The sequence below is a fragment of the Pelodiscus sinensis genome, chromosome 1 (genome assembly GCF_049634645.1).
Source record: "Pelodiscus sinensis isolate JC-2024 chromosome 1, ASM4963464v1, whole genome shotgun sequence".
NCBI classification, from domain to species: domain Eukaryota; kingdom Metazoa; phylum Chordata; order Testudines; family Trionychidae; genus Pelodiscus; species Pelodiscus sinensis.
Genome location: NC_134711.1, coordinates 216,441,157 through 216,461,198, shown reverse-complemented (window position 1 = coordinate 216,461,198; position 20,042 = coordinate 216,441,157). Strand labels below are relative to the sequence as shown.

The window sequence follows — 20,042 nt, the reverse complement described above, 5'->3', positions numbered from 1 at the left end:
TACTTTCTCTATAATAACCATAGTTCTTTAGATAGCTACATTATCAGTAAAATGAGACATCCCCTATTTATGGTCTGGAGTATAATTTTCAAATACATTTACAATTCCTGCAAAAGATAGTGCTTACTTCTGTAAGGATTTTGCTTAAATTTGCTGTAGCTGTGGATTCAATATATGGGAAGCAAGCTCTACATTCATCTGGCCCACCACAACAGTACACCATTTATATTTGTCTTAAATTAATGTCTCATCTAATTGAAATAGCTGTAGCAAAACACTCAGCACAGCCGCATAAAGTTGCTCAAAGGTATCTTCTGGCTAATATATTTCAGAAGAAATCCATGTGACAGTTCAATATCTATAGTTCTATTGTTTTCTCATCACTGATGTATTGGAATAGATTTATACGTATAGAGGTTTGCAATAGCTAAGGTGCTCAGCAAGCAAGAATTTATCAAGATGTCATCTAGAATTGCTCTGTAGTGAGCTTTTTTTTTTTTCTGAGACTTTTCCAAGAGGAATGGTCAACTAATCTTTATTTCTCTCTCTGAACACAGACAACAATAATTTGGGATGCCCACACAGGGGAAGCTAAGCAGCAGTTTCCTTTCCATTCAGGTAATTACTATTTACATTTTGTTTCAAAATATTTTTTCCAGAAACCCTTGGTTTTGACAACCTGAAAATATCACCAATGCAACAAGAAGTGCATCAAAGTCAAACAAATTCTAACCCACACTTTGAGCTTTATTTTTCATAAGCTTCTATACTCTGGTCTTGTGCGATCATCAGGAGAAGAAGGGGTCAGTGAGAACCAACCCTGTAGGCTAGAGTAAATTTGCTTTACTGAAATTCTAGTCATAGCTACCTAATGGAAATTATTCATCTAGCTTCTACATGTTTGAGCTGGATCAGGGTTAACATAAGGGCTTTGCCTTTTCTAGTTGGTTGGTTGGTTTTGTTGGTTTTGTGAGGACCTCCCAGATATTTTCTCCTTCTTTGAAAGTCCCACCAAACCATGGACCCTCCTGCCGGGACCCTCAGGCACAGAGTTACTGTGGTTTATAACACAGTCCCTGCAGTTTTCTGCTCTGCAGGAGGGGGAGGCTTTGTGCGAAAACACCCAGCCAATTGGAGCTGAGAGATTGGCCTGAGAGACTGGAACAGATGGAGTTGAGAGCTACATGGAGAGAGCAGCCTGTATTTTGAAGCGGGCTAGGGCTGCAACAGGCAGGGAGCCTAGCCTCCCTTGAGAGTGCTGCAGGGCTTCTGGCCAGGAGACACTTAAGTAAACTCCCTCAGCCAGTGCCTGCCTCTGGTGCCCCTGCCCCCCCTGCACCCCAACTCCCTCCCACAGGTCACCATCCAAACCCTGTGCACCCCCTGCTCCAGGTCACAACTCCCTCCCAGACCCTGTACCCCTTCTTACAGCCTTCCCCCAGGCCAGAACCCTCTCCTGCGCCCACAATTCCTTCCTGTCCCTATACCCCAATCTCATGACCCAAGTCACAGCCCCCTCCTTCAACCCAAAAACCCTTTCAGACCCCATACTGCCTCCTGCACCCGAGTCCCTTACCCCATGTGCCCTTCTGCATCCAACCTCCAACCTAGAACCAGCACCCTTCCACAGAAAAGTGCATCCCTTGACTACTTACTAAATCTTTGAGTGGCCTCCCCATCAAAAATTATTGCCCACCCTTGCTCTAGAGCAGTGGTCCCCAACGCGGTGCCCATGGGAGCCATGGCGCCCACTGGAACATTTATGTGCGCCTACCAAATGATCTGGGCCAGCCCCACCTCCGGGTGCATGGCACATGCGTGGTGCCAGCCCCGGGCGCATGGTGCATGAGCGGCCCTGCCCCCAGGCGCGCGGCACATGCACGGTCCCACCCCCGGACGCCGGTGCGTGAGTGGCCCCGCCCCTGAATGCCCAGCACGTGAGCGGCCCCATCCTTGGACACCCGGCAGCCCCGAAAAGTTGGGGACCACTGCTCTAGAGTTTCCAGACACTGACCAAAGAGGTTTCTCACATTATAAAGCTCAGATCTAGGGAGGAATTTGATCACCCTGAAGTCTGAGCTGAGATTTTGGTTTGGCCCATTTTTAGAGATTAATTGCTAAATCCAGGTCTGGGTTGAGATTCTGAAAACTACCACACCCAAAAGTTTGATGCTGTTCAGGTCTGGAGTTTTGGCCTAGTTTCTTCTGGAAAATGGAAAGCGGTGCTCCCTCTTCCACAGCATGTGAACATGTTACAAAGTAGTCTTTGGTGCCCCATGTGAGCAGCCCTACAGGGAGAAATAGTTGGGTTCAAAACCTAAAATTGAAAAAATATTAAAAATGAAATATTTTTATTAGGCATAGTCATATAGTGATATATCTTGTTCTCAGGCTGGTATTATAATTAGTAACCGAATCAAAATTCTGTCTCCAGAAATGTTATAGTTCCCCTTGGGTTTAATCACAACTAGCTAATACATTTTTAACCGTTGCTGTATTCAGCTAAACTAGGTGATAAGTTTATGTTTAAACACATGTTATTGATCATGTTTGGTTTGCTAAATATCTAATATTTGATAGCTAACATATTTAAAACATTCCTCATTTTCTCATTGTGGACACACCTATAAACATTACTTGCGTCAATGCAGGTAGAAATACAGGTTGTACCTCCTTTAACCAGGGCTCACTGGTCCAGTATGGACCATGGATGTTCCTGGACCTCAGAGCCCAGGAACAGGGAGGTCTGGCAGCTGGGCAGGAGCATCATAGGGAGCACCAGCAACTCAGCCTGGAGCTCAGTGTTGTGGGAAGGGGGGAGCGGGTGGCACGGTGGGGCGCTCTGGCCCCAGCAGCATCCATGGAGCTCTGACCCCAGCCTCAGTGGCAGCCCGGGAGCTATAACCACAGCCATGAAGTTCCAGCCCCGGTCCTCCACCCTAGCCCTGGCTGTGCATTTCCAGCCCCGGCTGCAGATCTCTGCCTGCTGTGGAGATGGAGTGCCGGCTGCAGAGCCAGGTAGCTGCAGAGCTCTGTTCCGGCTGTGGAACTCTGTCTGTGGCGGTCCAGCCACGGCAGCAGCAGGGCCAGCAGCATCTAAAGAGCTCCAGTGGGTTGGAGCAGCAGCTGAGGCAGGCTGGAGCCCTAACCTAGTGGCAAGAGGGACCTCCCCTGGTCCAGTAAATCCCCTCGTTTGGGACCAGTCAGGTCCTGAAGGTACCAGACCAGTGAGTTCCAACCTTTAGTTATTCATCAGAAAACACAAATAGTCCATTTTCCTTTCAGATTCTCACTGCATTTTGCCAGTCATCTTACAAAACTGTTCACTAAGCTGCCTGCATGGAGAAAGCAGCTTTTATTTGCAAATGTACTCATGCTATTCATTGTGGAATTTTATTTTTTGTCGGGAGTATTCTGAAAAATCACACTCTGTACTGCAAAGTGATGTAAAGATGAACAATACACACTTGATTAGCTCCCTAGGATAGTGTTTGTACTGGATAAGAGTACATTTGAAACAGAGGCCATCCCTCAGAAATTATGTGCATCATACATTCCCCTCATGGTTTCCTTTTACAGTAAACCCTCACTATTCGCGCTGGATGAGTGAAATCTGCAAATACTAGGGGTATGGCTCCTGGCCACTACAATGTGCTCCCCATTGCTCCCGAGCTCACTGCAGCTGTTAGGAGTTGCAGGGAGCTCACCATAGGAGCTGGGGGCCATAGGGAGCTCACCGTTGGAGCCAGGAGGCATGGTGAGCTTCTCATGACTCCCTGCAGCCATAGTGAGTTCCCTGCAGCTCCCACAGTGAGTGAGGGGGAAACCCTGACCTTTACTGCAACAGCTCCCCCTCTGCCCCATGTCTGTGTCCCCCTCCCAGGCCAGGGGTGCAATGGGAGGATGGGAAACACCCTTGAATAGGGATTCCACAAATCATGACAGTCTCCTGTATACTAATTGTTAAAATGATTAGCTCTTCCAACATAACATCATAATCTCTAGCTGTATTACAAAGAGAACAATTATAAATACTGGATATCCTTGGGATCGCCATTATTGCCTGTCCAGTTATATATCTTGCACCATATGCACTATATTTTTCATTGGACTTATTGGTATGAATGAATTACGGTTGTGTGGAGACTAGTTTTATTGTTCATTTCAGAGTGATTATGTTATTTTTCAAAATGAAAGAGAACCATTCTGAATACTGGATGTCCCTGGGATTGCCACTGTTACCTGTCAATAACCTATAGGTCAAATCCATGGCCGATTTTAATACTTGGAAGTATTTCCATTGATGTCAGTGGACTTTGGATCAGACCCCCGTGCAAGACCTAGATCTGGCCTTGCCGGCCACCTTCCCCAGAGCAATGCGTTCTGTAACAGGAACTTGTGCCCTGTCTAGGAAAAGTCATAGATCACCTCAGGCCTTCTGTAGACTAGGATTTAAAGATGTGATGTTAGTAAGACACACATGTTAAAAGTCTAGTGTGGATAAGGCACACTGCTTTTAGCATGTTCTAAAGCAGGTCCATTTAAAACCTCGGGAGCCTTGACTTTAACTTGGCCTGCTTAGCATTTGTTAAAATTTGTCCTGCCTTTTCTACATTTGACATTTAGAACATGTGAGTAAGCCAACACATCCTAACTAACAACATTTTTATCCTAGTCTAGCCAAGTCGGAATCTTACTCTGTCTGGGCCTGGAGGCCTCCATTCCCCTAAAGTTCTGTGATATATTGATGAGGTCTTGTGGGTATATACCTAAAACTCCCATAATTTCCATAACGGGCCCGTAGGTATTTTGCATGCAACCAGGATTTGATTAGCCCTGTACAAGTTTTATTACTGTTCTTCCCAGCCGCCAGAGCAGACTTCAACTACAATATGTTCCCAGTGTTCATTTCATTAAAATTCAGTGAGAGAATCCTGTTTTCAGATGTCTCGATGTTTGGACACGCATACAAAGCACAATCCAAGCATAAATTGTTACTTGGTCACTAATGAGAAGAGTTAGCTAATTGTTTTTACAATATATCACTGGTAACCTTATAATAGCAAATATACTTTTATTTTGGGTGTTCTGATTATGGAAAATTTTCAGTATATGCCTGCGCCATATTTAAGAAAGATCATTCCTAATACAAGCTATAAATCATATAATTAAACACACAGCTAGGAATACAAACAAAAGCATCGGTCTTATCATTTTCCATGTCATGCAGAAACTCCCAAATGCCTTGATGGCATTATGTACATAATCTCTGAGGGGTAGCTATATTAGTCTGTAACTGCAAAAAATAATGAGGAATTCCATGGCACCATAGAGAAGGGGAGGGGAACCTAAGGCCTGGGGGCTGAACGCAGCTCCCAGCTTGCCTGAATCCAGTCCCCCTGAGGCTCAGCTGGGGAGACCAGGCTGGCACTCCAGCCTCTTCCCTGCTGTCCCCCCATGGGGCTGGAGCACACAAAATCTCCTAGCTTGGGTCCCCTAGGTTCTGGTATGCAAGAGGAATGTAGGGAGTGTTTCAGTTGGCAGCCACGGAGGGTTTGGTTTTGGCTTTATGTTTTGTTTTGTTTTGTTTAGTGTTTTTTTTTGTTTTTGTTTTTTTTTGCTTTCCACTTGTGAGAAGCCCCTGGCTGATTTTTCTGTGGATCAGCAGCTCCTGATACAAAAAAAGATTCCCCGCCCCTGTCTTAGAGACTGACAGATAATTACAGCATAAGCTTTTGTGAGTAAAACCCACTTCATCAGATGAATTGGAGCGGAGTTTACAGACGCACGGGTTTATATATAAGGACAACAAAATTAAGAGGGTACTTGCGTAAATGAGGCTAATCAAGTCAGGATGAAAGTGTACATAGAAATGCATAGTAAGGTGTATGATTATTTTGAAAACTCATATGTCTTAAATGTGCAATGAGGCATATGGGCAGAAGCCAAATGCCTTGAATTATGAGAATGTTGTGCTTTCTAGCTGTATTTCTTGAAATGTGTAGCTGCTGCTTTTATCAAATGTAAGTGTAACCTTTTTATTTCAGCATTTGACAAGTATCCAATGTGATTATTACAGACGTGTTTTAATAGTCAGGTTACTCATTTTCATACATCATACTCGGCTATTACTTCCAATACATTTTACTTACTAATTTTCTCAGTAAACATATTATTAAATAAAATTAACCACTCTAGTGAATATGAAATTCTCCAGTAATATGGTGTCACCCTGGCAACACTTTTATGATTCAAATGACACTTCCTTTGTCATTTCCTAATTTGAGGTGCATGCAGCTTTCTGAAAATTACATTGGGACTGCAGTTTCTCATACTGCCTTTTAGCCCCCAAAAGGATACTGATATTGTATAGGATACATTTTTATTGAGTTTAAAACAAAAATGCAAAATGATGCAGTAGAAAAATGACAGAGAAACACTGTGAAAACAAAATCCTGGGTTGCTTTGTGATTCCCACTCTCCCCCTACTGAGACTACATCTCTACAGTGATCTTTCTTAAACATGCATGTTTTCCTCACCTTTCTGTCAGACAGACATTCGTCCCCTCTCTCACATAGAATTCTTTTTTTCATTAATTCTATACATGATGTTTTTATGGGAAGCATTTCCACATTGTCAGCGTAGCAATATTATTATTATTTTTTAATTGAGAGGGTTAAAGAATGTCCCACGATGATTCAGGAGTCATGTTCTCTCCTAATATTGTAGACATTGCACACACTTACTCTAAGGTGCTTAGTTTCATGAGGATAACGTCAAAACAAAAATTAAATGTAATCGATTTTTTCTTTTCCAGAGGAAATATGCTTCCATCTTTGCACTTGAAAAACATTGCAGAACAACAGCAAATAAAAAATGTCAAAGGTCTCACCACCATTTCAAGGATAAACCTACATTATATGCTCACCCCAAATACACTGAACTTTAACACTTTTCTAAATCCTGTTAGATTGTTGTTACTACTGACACATACATAATAAGTGTCTTGAGAATGAAAACGAATACCTCTGTTAGATGTCATCCCCATCCTTTAGAGGGCAGGTAACATCTGTCTTGGCAAGTATAATAGGCCTTGCCTGTAGTCAAAGTTGTACTGGTTTAACTTTAAAAGAGCACTTTAGTTAAAGCAATGCAAAACGTTTTGTGGACATTCTAAAGTTAACGTAATCAATTTATCTGAAATTGGTTTCTTATCAAATTAAACTACATCTGTATATAAGCAGATAAACAGAAGTTCACACAATTATGGGCTTAAATCTGATCATCACCTAATGAGTCTCACAAGAAGGCGCCATATGAAACATCCATGATACCCATTACAGGCAGTCCCCGGGTTACATACAAGATAGGGACTGTAGGTTTGTTCTTAAGTTGAATTTGTACGTAAGTCGGAACTGGCTCCAGATTCAGCCGCTGCTGCTGAAACTGACCAGGGGCTGACTACAGGAAGCCCGAGGCAGAGTTGCTCTGCCCCCAGCTTCCTGGAATCAGCCACTGATCAGTTTCAACAGAGGCTGAATCTGGAGCCTGGGAAGAACAGCTGGGGCGCTGCCAGGTAGGTCCCCCCAGGACGAACCCGGCCGCACCCCAGCTGCTCTACCCCAGGCGTCCACAACAAAAGCCTGGTCTGCTAGAGGAGGGGGGGGGCGCAGCTAGTGCGCCCCCCCCCCCCCCAGCAGACCAGGGAGACCCGGAGCAAAGCCGCGGGGACGGCGGGGTCCCACGCCTCTGCGGCTTTGCTCCGGGTGTCTCTGGTCTGCTCGGGGTGTCCCTGGTCTGCTGGGAGGGGTCCCAAGCAGACCAGGGACACCCCGAGCAAAGCCTTGGAGGCGGCGGGGTCCCCAGCAGACCAGGGACACCCGGAGAAGCTTTTCTCGCCCCGGAGGACGCGGTGGCGGGACCACTGCGAGTCTGGGTGGTCCCGCCACCCGCGAGTTCCGGGGCGAGAAAAGCCCCGTTCGCAAGTGCGGATCCGACATAAGTCGGATCTGCGTAACTCGGGGACTGCCTGTACTAGGAAGCTAACAAATTGAGCCCCTGCTGCATTTGTTTTCATGTCTGACATCCATATAGCAATGAACTGCTCTCAGACTATAACAGGCCAATCACTCTGATTCCCTAGGACAGGTTGCTGGCATAGGGAGAATGATAGGATAGCTGTTGCTTTGCCAGGTTTCCTCACTTTCACTCTTTTTTGTTTGTGCCTCACAGCACCTGCTCTGGATGTAGACTGGCAGAACAACACTACTTTTGCCTCCTGCAGTACTGACATGTGCATTCACGTATGCAGACTTGGCTGTGATCGCCCAGTCAAAACCTTTCAAGGACACACAGTAAGTTTAAATAGTTTGAAATTTTAGGAGTCATTACTAGCATGTGATCATAATAGTAACTGGTGATAGTAAACAGCTTCTGTGTTGGGACCAAGAATATTTATATCCCTTTCCTTCCCCAAACACATACCATGTAAAAATGACTTACTGTGGGCATGTATAGACTGTCCGCAGCTTTTGAGAGAAGATATGCAAATTTGGCATGAATTTGAATATCTTCTTCCGATCCCATTTTCTGAAAAGTTTTTTCGAAAAAAAAAAAGTAGTCTAGACGCAGTTCTTTTGAAAAACCCTTTTTTGAAAGAACCTTTCTTCCTAAAAATAAGAGGTGTGAAGGTTCTTTAAAAAGGGGTTTTTTTTGGTTTTTTTTTGAAAGAACCATGTCTAGAATGCTTTTTTTTTCCGAAAATACTTCTGAAAATGGGATCGGAAGAAGCTATGCAAATTTGCACCAAATTTGCATATCTTGTTTCAAAAGCCACTGACAGTCTAGACACGCCCTGTCTTTAAAAAGAGATTCACTGTTCTAAATCACAAACTGCAGGCAAAACTTGCAATTTAAACAGTGATGGTATTTACATGTAACAGACTCTAAAGACTCAGAAAAACCTCAATTAAATTTCATCTTGCACTTTTGTACTCCTTTAACAAATGTGAATTACAAGTATGAAGGGAGCAATATACTTTTAACTATTGTTCAATTTTAGAATTAATTGGGTCAAGTAGGAGAAGGTCCATTCATACATACTTTCCTCATCCTTCTCCCCAACGTGCCTGAAATACACTCTGTATTTTTTTGTCTTCTTGACTATTTCTCTTTGGGTATGTCTAGACTACATGGCTCCATTGACAGAGCCATGTAGATGAGTTTACTAGACATAGGAAAATGAAGCGGCAATTTACATCAAAATGGCCACTGCGCTGTGCCGATCAGCTGTTTGGTGGCACAGTGCGATAGTCTGGATGCACTGTGGTTGACAAGGGAAGCCCTTGTCGACCGCTCCGTTATGCCTTGTGAAATGAGGTTTACCAGAGCGGTCAACAAAGGCTTCCCTTGTCGACCACAGCGCGTCCAGACTGCCCCGCTGTGCCACCAAACAGCTGACCGGCACAGCGCGGCGGCCATTTTGATGTAAATGAAGCGGCGATTATTTAAATCGCCGCTTCATTTTCCTATGTCTAGTAAACTCATCTACATGGCTCTGTCAATGGAGCCATGTAGTCTAGACATACCCTTTGTGATTATTTAATGGTAGCCGGAGAGTAATGTCGCAGACTTTCCTTCACAAGAACACTGCTAGGCTGTTCTGCCTTATGAAATCACTTAGTAACTCCCTTCACCTGGCCACCTCCCTGGAGGGAGAATTGGTCCATAAGGAGACTTGTTGCTAATCATCCTGGCTATAATTGTCATTCAAGTTGTTTTCCCAAAAGCTGTGGCTGCCTCTGCAATGGACCTTCACTGATAGGCAGATGTTTTCTATTGAGTGGACTGACTGCTCTATTCTGCACATGGGCCAAATTCTTCCCTCAGTGATGTCTGTGTGCAGCTCCTGTTAACTACAGCTGAAACTGTGTACCTGTATCGAAGGGCAAATGAGTTAAAATAGTTTCAGGTGCTATCCCTACTGCTGCGCTATTACTAAGTTCTTCCAACACATTTTCCTCTTTTAAAAATGTTTTTCTTCCTTTCTGTTACCTGTGTGAATGATCCACAGGAAACAGGGGAAGTGACTGACTGGACAGGGGGAAACTGTGGGTTGATTACACACAAAGGCTACGTCTACACTGGCCCCTTTTCCGGAAGGGGCATGTAAATTTCACCAGTCGTCGTAGGGAAATCCGCGGGGGATTTAAATATCCCCCGCGGCATTTAAATAAAAATGTCCGCCGCTTTTTTCCGGCTTTTAAAAAAGCCGGAAAAGAGCGTCTACACTGGCCCCGATCCTCCGGAAAAAGTGCCCTTTTCCGGAGGGTCTTATTCCTACTTTGAAGTAGGAATAAGACCCTCCGGAAAAGGGCACTTTTTCCGGAGGATCGGGGCCAGTGTAGACGCTCTTTTCCGGCTTTTTTAAAAGCCGGAAAAAAGCGGCGGACATTTTTATTTAAATGCCGCGGGGGATATTTAAATCCCCCGCGGATTTCCCTACGACGACTGGTGAAATTTACATGCCCCTTCCGGAAAAGGGGCCAGTGTAGACGTAGCCAAACGGTTGTCAAATATACAAAGTAAGCTAGAGGGGAAAAAAACAAATTCCTCTAATTTTGCATTGTTATCATTACTGCAAAGATTAATTTTATGAAGCACTGGAACGGATTGCCTAGGGAGATGGTGAAATCTCCATCCTTAAAGGTCTTTAAAGCCAGGTTTGAAAAAACCCTGGATGAGATGATTTAGTTGGGGTTGGTCCTGCTTTGGACAAGATGACAAGGTCTCTTCCAGCCCTAATTTTCTATAATTCTATGAATAGTGGCTAACAGTTTTCAGACTGAAACATGGTTTTGCCATTGATCTAGTTTTAAAGTCCACAAACCAGCTACTGCTCCAAGTTGTATTTTTTTTCTTAGTACATTGGTACACACATCAATTTCTTTTGACAAAACATTCCTGGAGAGTTGCGCTATTTAGGAATAGTCCATAGAACTCTGTGCATGTGAATGTGTATTTGTTAGATGAATGGAGTGTCAACCTCAGAAATTGTTTTAAATGAGCTAATTTTTCACCACTAAATGGTCTGGGTTTGTTGAATATTCTGTTGTGTGGCAAGAATCTGATGATAGTAAGACTTGCTCCTGACACTAGGGGTGTCAGGAATATGGCAGCTAATAATATTCACTGAGATAAAATATTAGTTTCCCTATCTAATATGTATTTTGATAGGGGGATCTGTTCACATGTAAGGTAATGAACAATGTAATGTCATTGTCAATAGTTTCATTTGTTGGAATAATAACACTTCAGTGCCCTCTGCTGGATGCCAGGCACAATGCAGACAACGTGGAAAGTTCACTGAAAATCAATCTTTGTTTCAGAATGAAGTCAATGCGATTAAGTGGGACCCTTCTGGTATGCTACTAGCATCTTGTTCTGATGATATGACATTAAAGGTAATTTTATTTGATGGCTTGCCTCCGATTGTTTTGTATTTCTCCCCAATAGAAATGTACTTTATAAGGATTTCCCTTCATGAAGTTAAAAAAGGCCATGTCTCTGTTTACATTCTTTTCCCACCTGATGCTACCATACCATTAAAACTCCCAGCATGAATGGTGATTTCATCTTACTATTTTTGAGTGTTGTGACTGAAATAAGAATGAACAAAGAGAAGCAGACTTAAAACTAAAGGATATATGCTGTCTAATATATTACTGTCATTATATAGCAGTTTGCCCTGAAGACCATATTTATATATGATGTCAGTAAGGAGTGTGATTTTATTTGCTTGTGTAATTTTACTGGTAAAAGCCCTAGTGCAGATGTATTTATACCAGTGTTAAGATGCCTTACTCAGATGTAGCTTATTTTTGGTTCCCAAACCAGAATAAGGTGAACCAGAATAACCTGTGCCAGGATAAGCTTCAGTGCACTTAAAATGGCAAAACTTTAAAGTGTGGATAAATCCTTAAAGGATCTCACCATTATAATTGAGAAACTTAAAGGACAATATCTACACAAACAGAATAGGATGGATTGAAAACCATGAGCTGAGAAAAGATTGAAAAGTCTCATTTTCTCTCTTGATTCACCTTACTTAGATTTGGAGCATGAAGCAAGATACATGTGTACATGACCTTCAGGCTCACAGCAAAGAGATTTATACTATCAAATGGAGTCCGACAGGACCAGGCACCAGCAACCCAAACTCCAATATCATGTTAGCAAGGTAAAAACAAAACCTTCTCCACCTATTCCATCAACTGATGGTTTTCACTATGCTCTCTGCAAATAAAACTGAAAGTCATTTCTGTTAGTGGATGAGAGGGAATTGACCAAAGCAGGAGGAAATGTATAACCAACATGGACAATTAAGCCATACAGTGTTTAATTTTTAAACTACGTTAGGAAAATAAATGTTTCAGTTGCCATGACACCCAACACATACGCCTCTAGTTTATATAAATGATTTTGTCTAATTCAAGCCCTATTATGTATGAATCTTCCAGACCATTAAACCAATTGGGTATGTTCTAATGAGGGCCATGAAGCAAAACTACAATGGATACTGATATTTTTTTATAGTTTTATTAGGTGGTGTAGAACAACTCAGGTGTCTGCTAAACTTTCACATGAAGAAATCCATCCCAGATTTCACTTCATCCAGTTTTAAACATTGGTTTAATTTTAATAATTTCAATAGGTGCCTGGACCATTGGATTGATTAGCTAATTGGCATATAATGACTATTTTCTGTATGATATTCTAGCAGAATTGCCTCTTACACTTATTTATTTATTTTTAATTTTATTCTGTCTGGACTGAGGCTTGTTGGGTTTTGATATATATAAAAATACAGAGTCTTTCTCCTGTCTTTTTTTAGTCCACAACATTGGATTTAGGTGGCTTGTGGTAAGATATAAGGAGTGAATTCTGGGTGGAGGGTGAAAAAAGGAAAAGGACCATTATGCTAGAGAATATGAAGCAAAATTGTTTTGAGATCAAATCCTCTTAAGGAAGAAACTTTCCCTGATGCAAGGTATCCTATAACTGTCCACTGCAGAGTTATTCATTCTTCCTCCAAAGTAGCAGCTAATACTAGCAAGATACTGGACTAGATGAACAACTGGCCTGATCCAGTAAAGCAATTCCTATATTCCTATTGCTACTCACAAAACCCCCCAGTGAAGCTGAAGTCTCCAAGCACATCCACCATAATAAATGTCTTTCACTTAAAAGGGTTTGATAAATCTCAGCCCTTCTGTACCTCTCCTTGAAATAAGTTTGTTTGTAGGGGGGGGATATGTCTTCACAAATTGTTTACAGTATATTTGCAAACTGTGGATAAACTAGTATTCTGACTAGCACCCACTTGCATTTGACTCTTTCCTATAGTGCTTCATTCGATTCTACTGTTCGGCTGTGGGACGTTGAACGAGGAGTCTGCATTCATACATTAACCAAACATCAAGAACCTGTCTACAGTGTGGCTTTTAGTCCTGATGGGAAATACCTGGCCAGTGGGTCCTTTGACAAGTGTGTCCATATATGGAATACTCAGGTACTCGTTTGATTCACACGCACGAGTGAAAAACGGGTTTAATTGAAATTTTAATCCCAGAAATGTCAAATGGAAAATGTATCTATCAAATTTGTCAACCATGGTGAACCTGACAATGGCATGAAAACTGTTTGAGTGACAGCATGAGATGATGAGGTGCCTGTCCTTTCACGTTTTGGCCACAGGTTCATTGAACATGCAACTGTGCCAAGAAAATCAGTTGTCCCAGTTTTATGTTAGCATGTAGATGAAACTGCACTGGGCATGTGTGTTGCCAGGTCATAAGCATTTAGAAATGATTGGTCCTCCTGTTAAGCAGCATTTCGGTTAATTTGAGATTTAGATATGCACAGGACTAATTTTTTAGAGTTGTGCCTATATGGGAAGAGATTATCCTAACAAGGAGAAATTGATCTGATGTTGTAGAGGTTAACACTTTGTCTGAGAGAAAGTGTCTGTGGAGTTACTTGGAGTTACTCCTTTGCACACTAATACCCAGAAAGCCCTTTGTACTCATAGGGTACGTCTACACTGCAGGGAAGCCTCACGATTAGTCCGAGGCAGGCTTCCCTAATGTAGACATGCAATCTTGGTTTAGAATATCAGGAGGCACTGGGGAGGAATAACTTAGAATGGCCCTGGTGAGGGGCTATTTCGAAATATCAGCAGTGGAGCATCTACACACGCCTTATTTCGAAATAACTATTTTGGAATAGGTGATATTCCTCATGGAATGAGGTTTACAGAAGTCAGAATAAGCCATCCGTTATTTTGAAATAACAGAATTGCTGTGTAGACACTCACATTGTTATTTTGACATAATACTAGTTATCTCGAAATAACAGTGCAATGTAGATGCACCCATAGTGACTTCCTTGCAGCGCTTGTACCAGGAACAGCTGAATGATTTGAACTATTCTTGTTTGTACACAGCATTCTTTCTCCCTCCTCCCCCAAGAAGTAAAAACATTCAGGACATCAATTTTCCATATTTCTTTCTCTATTCGAAATCATAGTGACATCTTTCCCCCGCACCCCCTCCCCCAGCGATATAACAGGTGTGGTTCCCACCTGTCAGAGGGGAGGGTGGATTTGGGATGGAGCTACAGACAAGTATGTACACTGTATTGTGTGAATCCCAACTATTCAGAGGACAACTGTGTGAAATCCAGGTCCCATTGAAGTCAGTGGCAAAACTCTCTGTGACCTGAATAGTTCCAGGGTCTCACCCCAGCTAACCCACAACCATATGTGATCACATAAAAATAAAATATCTTAAGTGTCAAATGTTGCAAATTGATTTGCTTTCTAGAGCGGCACTCTAGTACATAGCTACAGAGGCACTGGAGGGATCTTTGAAGTCTGTTGGAATGCTAGAGGAGACAAAGTGGGAGCAAGTGCATCAGACGGATCGGTAAACATTTGTATTCATTGTAAATATTTGGGGGAAGTTCCTGTGCCAGGGGTCAACACAAATTTTTTGCACTGTTGCCTTCTCTGGATGAAGTTCAGAAGTAAGTGGGTATGTTCCTTTATTTAAGGACCAGTTCAATACTCCATGAAGTAGGTGGTGTCTTTCCATTTCCTTGTAGCAGTTTTGTATCAGGCCCTTCAATACACATTTCCTTGATTGCTATCCTTTATTTGAAATATATTTATGTTAAAGAAACACAGTCCCTGCTTTTTTTTCCTCTGCCACAACCCTTAAAGTGCAAATCCTGCAGATTATCATGTAGAATTCAAACAAACAGATGAAAAATACTGTTTACATCATTAGCAGGTGAATGCAAAATTTTCTCCCACTCAGCATTCCATGATGGATTGTTAAAGTTATTATGAAATTAGAACATAAGTACATGTATACTAAGAATAGGCTTCAGAAATATTTCTGACTCTTGGGTCTTTTCTCACTCTACCTCTAGGTTTGTGTTCTAGATCTGCGGAAGTAAAGGTGAAGTCTTTTAGAAGAAATTTCAAATGGACCAGCAGTGAATGTGTGGGGAGAAGCACTCTTCAAAACTATTCTTAACAGCTCCAGAACTGTACAAACGTGAAAAAAAAGTGTGTACAATGAAACCAACTCTCCCTGGCCACAGAAGTCTAGTATTTTGCCCATAACCTTCAACAAGGAGTAAAAACACAGTCACTTCAGAGGGGGAGAGGATGGTTTTAACCTGGAATATTCAGCCTTGGAAGCATGAAGCCACCAACTAGAGACTGCACTGTTTGGTTTGCATCTGAGAACTTGCTTTGATGGCTGAAAAAAAAAAAAGCTGTGCCAAAAAATAATAATAAACAAACTAACTAACTAAGCAAAATGCTGTGATAAACCAAAAGGGAAAAAAAATCCTCCTCCATGTGGTGTTGTATTTTTTCCTTCCAATTTGGACACTACAGTTGCTCTCCCAAAGGACATTCAAAGACCAGTTTGTACTGATGAAATGCGCAACTTTGTAATCACAACACTTTCTATTTTCTAGACTACTTTTTTGTTCAGTGGTTTTTCTATCAGCTGGAATATTACGTCCTGGAGTATCCCGGGCTTAGGTTGGAACTAATTTTTTTTCCTTCTTTTTATTTTTCCTTCCCTTCTCCTTTTCTCTTTCTCTCTCTCTCTTCCCTTCTCCACTTTTCCTCCCCCTCTGTGTCCACAGCAGATACATCCAGTTGGACATGACAACAAAAACTTTTGACAGTCTGCTTCTCCTCTTTCTCTTCCCCCGCCCGTCCCCACCTATTTTTTTTTTTAAATCCTCCATACTTCAGATCTTAGCATCTCAAGGGCACTTTCAGCAAATTGTGTAATAAGTGCTTTATATAAGAATGCAGTGCTGGGGAAGATTTTTACAGGCGAAAGAGGACTTTTAAGAGAAAGAACCCAGTGTATTTTTGGAAAAAAATATTTTTTATGTTAAACATAATTTTAAAAGCCTAAAATAGCCACCAAACTTAGACTGCTTTGTGTAATTCAAGCAAAGAATGACTCAAGTGGAATCCAAGGTACATTAAAGATGCAGTATCATTTTCTTCTCCTTTGTCTCCTAGAGTGCTATAAGAAAATGTCATTTCATACAACAAATACCATGGTTTAAAAACAATACCAACCTCTTCCTGCAGCCAGATACCTACATAGTCTAATTTGATTTGTATGATTATGGACATTTATTACAAGAATACTGAAGTTGGAGGTTATATATACAGAATTCATCTTTGGATCCATATACCCAAATACCTGTAGTAGTTAACAGAAAGCAATCATATATCTTCTTTCCTCCAGAAATGGTCCCAAACTGTCATGTTCATAGAATCACAGGACGGAAAGGGACCTTGAGAAGTCATCTAGCCCAGTCCTCTGCACTCATGGCAGGACTAAATATTATCTATGTAGTACCTCACTACGTTAGTCATCATATTGGACTGATGCTCTTCCCATTAAATCAATGGGACTTTTACCAGAGATTTAATAGGATCACTCCATCCCCTTTGGATTGCCCATGATGACAGAGGGCACAGGCTTGGGGGACAGAAAAGGTGTTCCATGGGAAGGGTCACTGCATGCTGTGTTGTGGAGATTCCAGGCAACACTGTAAACCACTGGGCAGCTCAAGGAAGTGGCCAAAACTTAGGCCCTTAGAGGTAAGTCATGCCAGGGTCCTCTCCATCCCATGAAGAAGCCATCATAGCACGTCCATAGTGAGTTGAGTGCTGTGCCACACAGAACCCATTTTTTTCAGAGGGGCTGCTCAACGGGAGAAATTTGTAAGCTTCTGACCTATGCGACTTAAACTAGTGTGAAAATGTCCAAGTTATGTAGTATATGGGATTTATATTTTATTTTATCAGATGTTTTTCTCTCTTTACTATGACATGCTTACTGTGTCTTGGCCTATTCATGAGAGCTAACCACTGCTCACTCATCACAAGCCATGTGATGTAAGACTGGAGATCCAAAATAATTAAAACAGTTAAATTATGAAGATTTTTCATTCCTGAAATACAAACATTTATGTGGAATATTGGTGATTAACTGCTATTGCTTTTTATTACTCCAGTGAATGGAAGGTGGGAAGAAGGCAAGAGTTCTTTTCCTTGAGGTAACAGATCCATAGAGAATTAGAGTTTAGATGAACAGATGCCATTTTTGAACTGTTTTGTAATAGTTGCCTAGGCTGACCTGTTTAAGCTCAGTCCAGGAAAAAGAGTACTTGTTAGAAGAGAGAACTGAACTGTGTTACGGAAGTTCAGTGGGGTTTTACACAAGACTTCTGATTTGATTATTCAATAGTGCCATTGTGAGTGTTTTATGTGCTTTTAGTCTGTTGTAGTAACTGCACGCCCTATCCTAACTATTGATACAACGGTTTTCTTATTTCCAAAGGCAAGTTTCCTTGCATGCCTTCCTGGATTATTTGAACGACCATTTGCTGACTTAATTCCTGAGTCTGTGTACAGGCTAATGCTAGGGACACATTTTCTTATATTGATCCCACAGTTCCTGCTAACACTGTGAGTGATGCTTGGGCTAAGCTTCCAAAAATAACAGGAAAGCAGCATCTATTCTGGGGAGGCAGGGTGCAGAAAACATTCCCAGAAGTGTGCTTCTTTTAGGTCCACAATTTGGGCGACTCTTGAACATGCCAAACATCAAGATGTAGTAATGTCAGGAATAGGTGGTTTTAGTCTATTTGCTTTTGTTGCCTGGCTTTCTTGCTACCCAGACACATCAAAATCTGTTCCAGGATTTTAACTTTGCGAGTGTCAAATAAGCATGTTTGCTTTTTAAATGGTCTGAATTCATACCAGCTTCTCTTTGCTGAGTTCCATAGAGGGAAGTAAGCAAGTAAAGCACAGTTTAGAAGTTGGCAAGTATCAAATTCTCACATGTGAAAGGCACTGTTGTCCCAAAGAAGAATTCTGTGTACATACACATTTTATTAGCCTTCTGCAGACTGACCCATTAAACTTCCTGGAGGTTAACAGGAACCGTACTTTTATTGGCTGCATGGAACTGGCCTTGAGATAAAATAGCAACCTTTGAATATGTGTCCAAGCTCTGCATCTTTAATGCAGGTTACTGCATCTTTAATGTAGAAAACACTGGGTCCTTTATGGGGCATTAAAGGGCCTGATACTTACAGGGTTAAACACACACTAACCCCATGCTACATCTTAGGAATTTCCATTTGATTTGTTTTTAAAAAGAAAGAAAAAACAACCCTAGGTAATTTTAGAGCCAAGTGAAGTGCACTTTGTCAAATGTAAGGGTCTGCTTTGGTTTTGGGATGTACTTTTTTTTTTTAATTGTGGTTCTTTGTCAATTCCAGAAATATTCTTTCTGCCACTCACTGAAATTTTGAATTCTGGCTTCTGCAGTTTTTATTGTCTGTGTCAGACTTGCAGCCAGACTTGGTTCTCATTTCAGCATTTCCCAGATTCTGTTGAAACAACATCAGTCCCTATTTTGTTTCCCCTACACCTGCACTCTCTCAGAAATCACCTTGTGTATTGTAGCTCATTTGTTTCAAGGAGAGAATCAACAGATCATATTCAGTGTCTTGAATAAATTGCTATATTTTGATATTAGAGAACTCTATGCGTGTTGTTCCTTTTTCTTTCTTGGCTACCTACCTACCAACATTCAGGGTATGTCTAGACTGCATTGATTTTCTGGGATACCAAAGGTATCCCGGAAAAGCAATGCCACATCCAAGGAATGCATCCGTTTTTTTTTTAAACAATTTCAAAAAAGCAGACACACTCTTTCACCATCCCTGTAAACCTCATTCTATGAGAATTAAGGGATGTGTTGAAAAAGCACTTTTTTCCAAAATTTGGCGCCGGGTAGATGTTCCAAATTTCAGAAAAGCCTTTTTCAAAAGTAAATTTACCTATTGTGTACCACAAATTGCATTATCATTTTCCAATTTAACAGTGCAGTCTAGATGTAGCCTCAGGAGCTGGGACAAATGTGTCAGAATACAGCATGTTTATTGTAGAATGTTGTTTTCTCCAAATGCCTCTTCTATTTAAAAACACTCTATTTCACAATGGGCAAAAGGGGAGGGGAACATACCTAATTTTGACCTGTCTAGAGGGTAAGGAATCAACTTAAGTGAAACACGTGTAAAGCACTTTTAAACGGAAGTAAGTGTCTGTGAACAGGGTTAACTAAATAAATGTCTAAATGAATTTAGATAAATTGTATAATTTTCTCACATAGACAAGGTCTTAAATCTACCACTGCTGGAGTTGTGGCAACTTGAGTAGTGTAAGTATCAAAAAAACAGATGGAACATTCCCTTGATCACAGCTGCTAGGTGAGGTTTTCATGGTTCTTTAGAATATTCTGGTACATATCTTAACAAAGTTACATTAGTGTAATATTCACTGTCTTTTTGTAGTCTTGTTGGTCCCATGAGCAGAGGGAGGCAGGGTGAAAGAGACAAGCTTTTGACTTCCATGGACCTGAAG

General features: G+C 41.6%; 1 protein-coding gene across 5 annotated transcripts in view; it reads left to right on the top strand.

The window, feature by feature from the left end:
• Positions 1-19,159, top strand: part of TBL1X (transducin beta like 1 X-linked) — a 290,873-nt gene extending 271,714 nt beyond the window's left edge. For all 5 annotated transcript variants that reach the window (XM_075915224.1, XM_075915214.1, XM_075915234.1 and 2 more), the window contains 7 exons: positions 558-618; positions 8,234-8,355; positions 11,389-11,463; positions 12,112-12,239; positions 13,406-13,571; positions 14,884-14,985; positions 15,494-19,159. In XM_075915224.1, coding sequence (XP_075771339.1) covers positions 558-618; positions 8,234-8,355; positions 11,389-11,463; positions 12,112-12,239; positions 13,406-13,571; positions 14,884-14,985; positions 15,494-15,520 — 681 coding nt within the window. In that variant the 3' untranslated portion in view covers positions 15,521-19,159. The remainder of the gene's footprint in view (positions 1-557; positions 619-8,233; positions 8,356-11,388; positions 11,464-12,111; positions 12,240-13,405; positions 13,572-14,883; positions 14,986-15,493) is intronic.
• Positions 19,160-20,042: the final 883 nt, after the last annotated feature.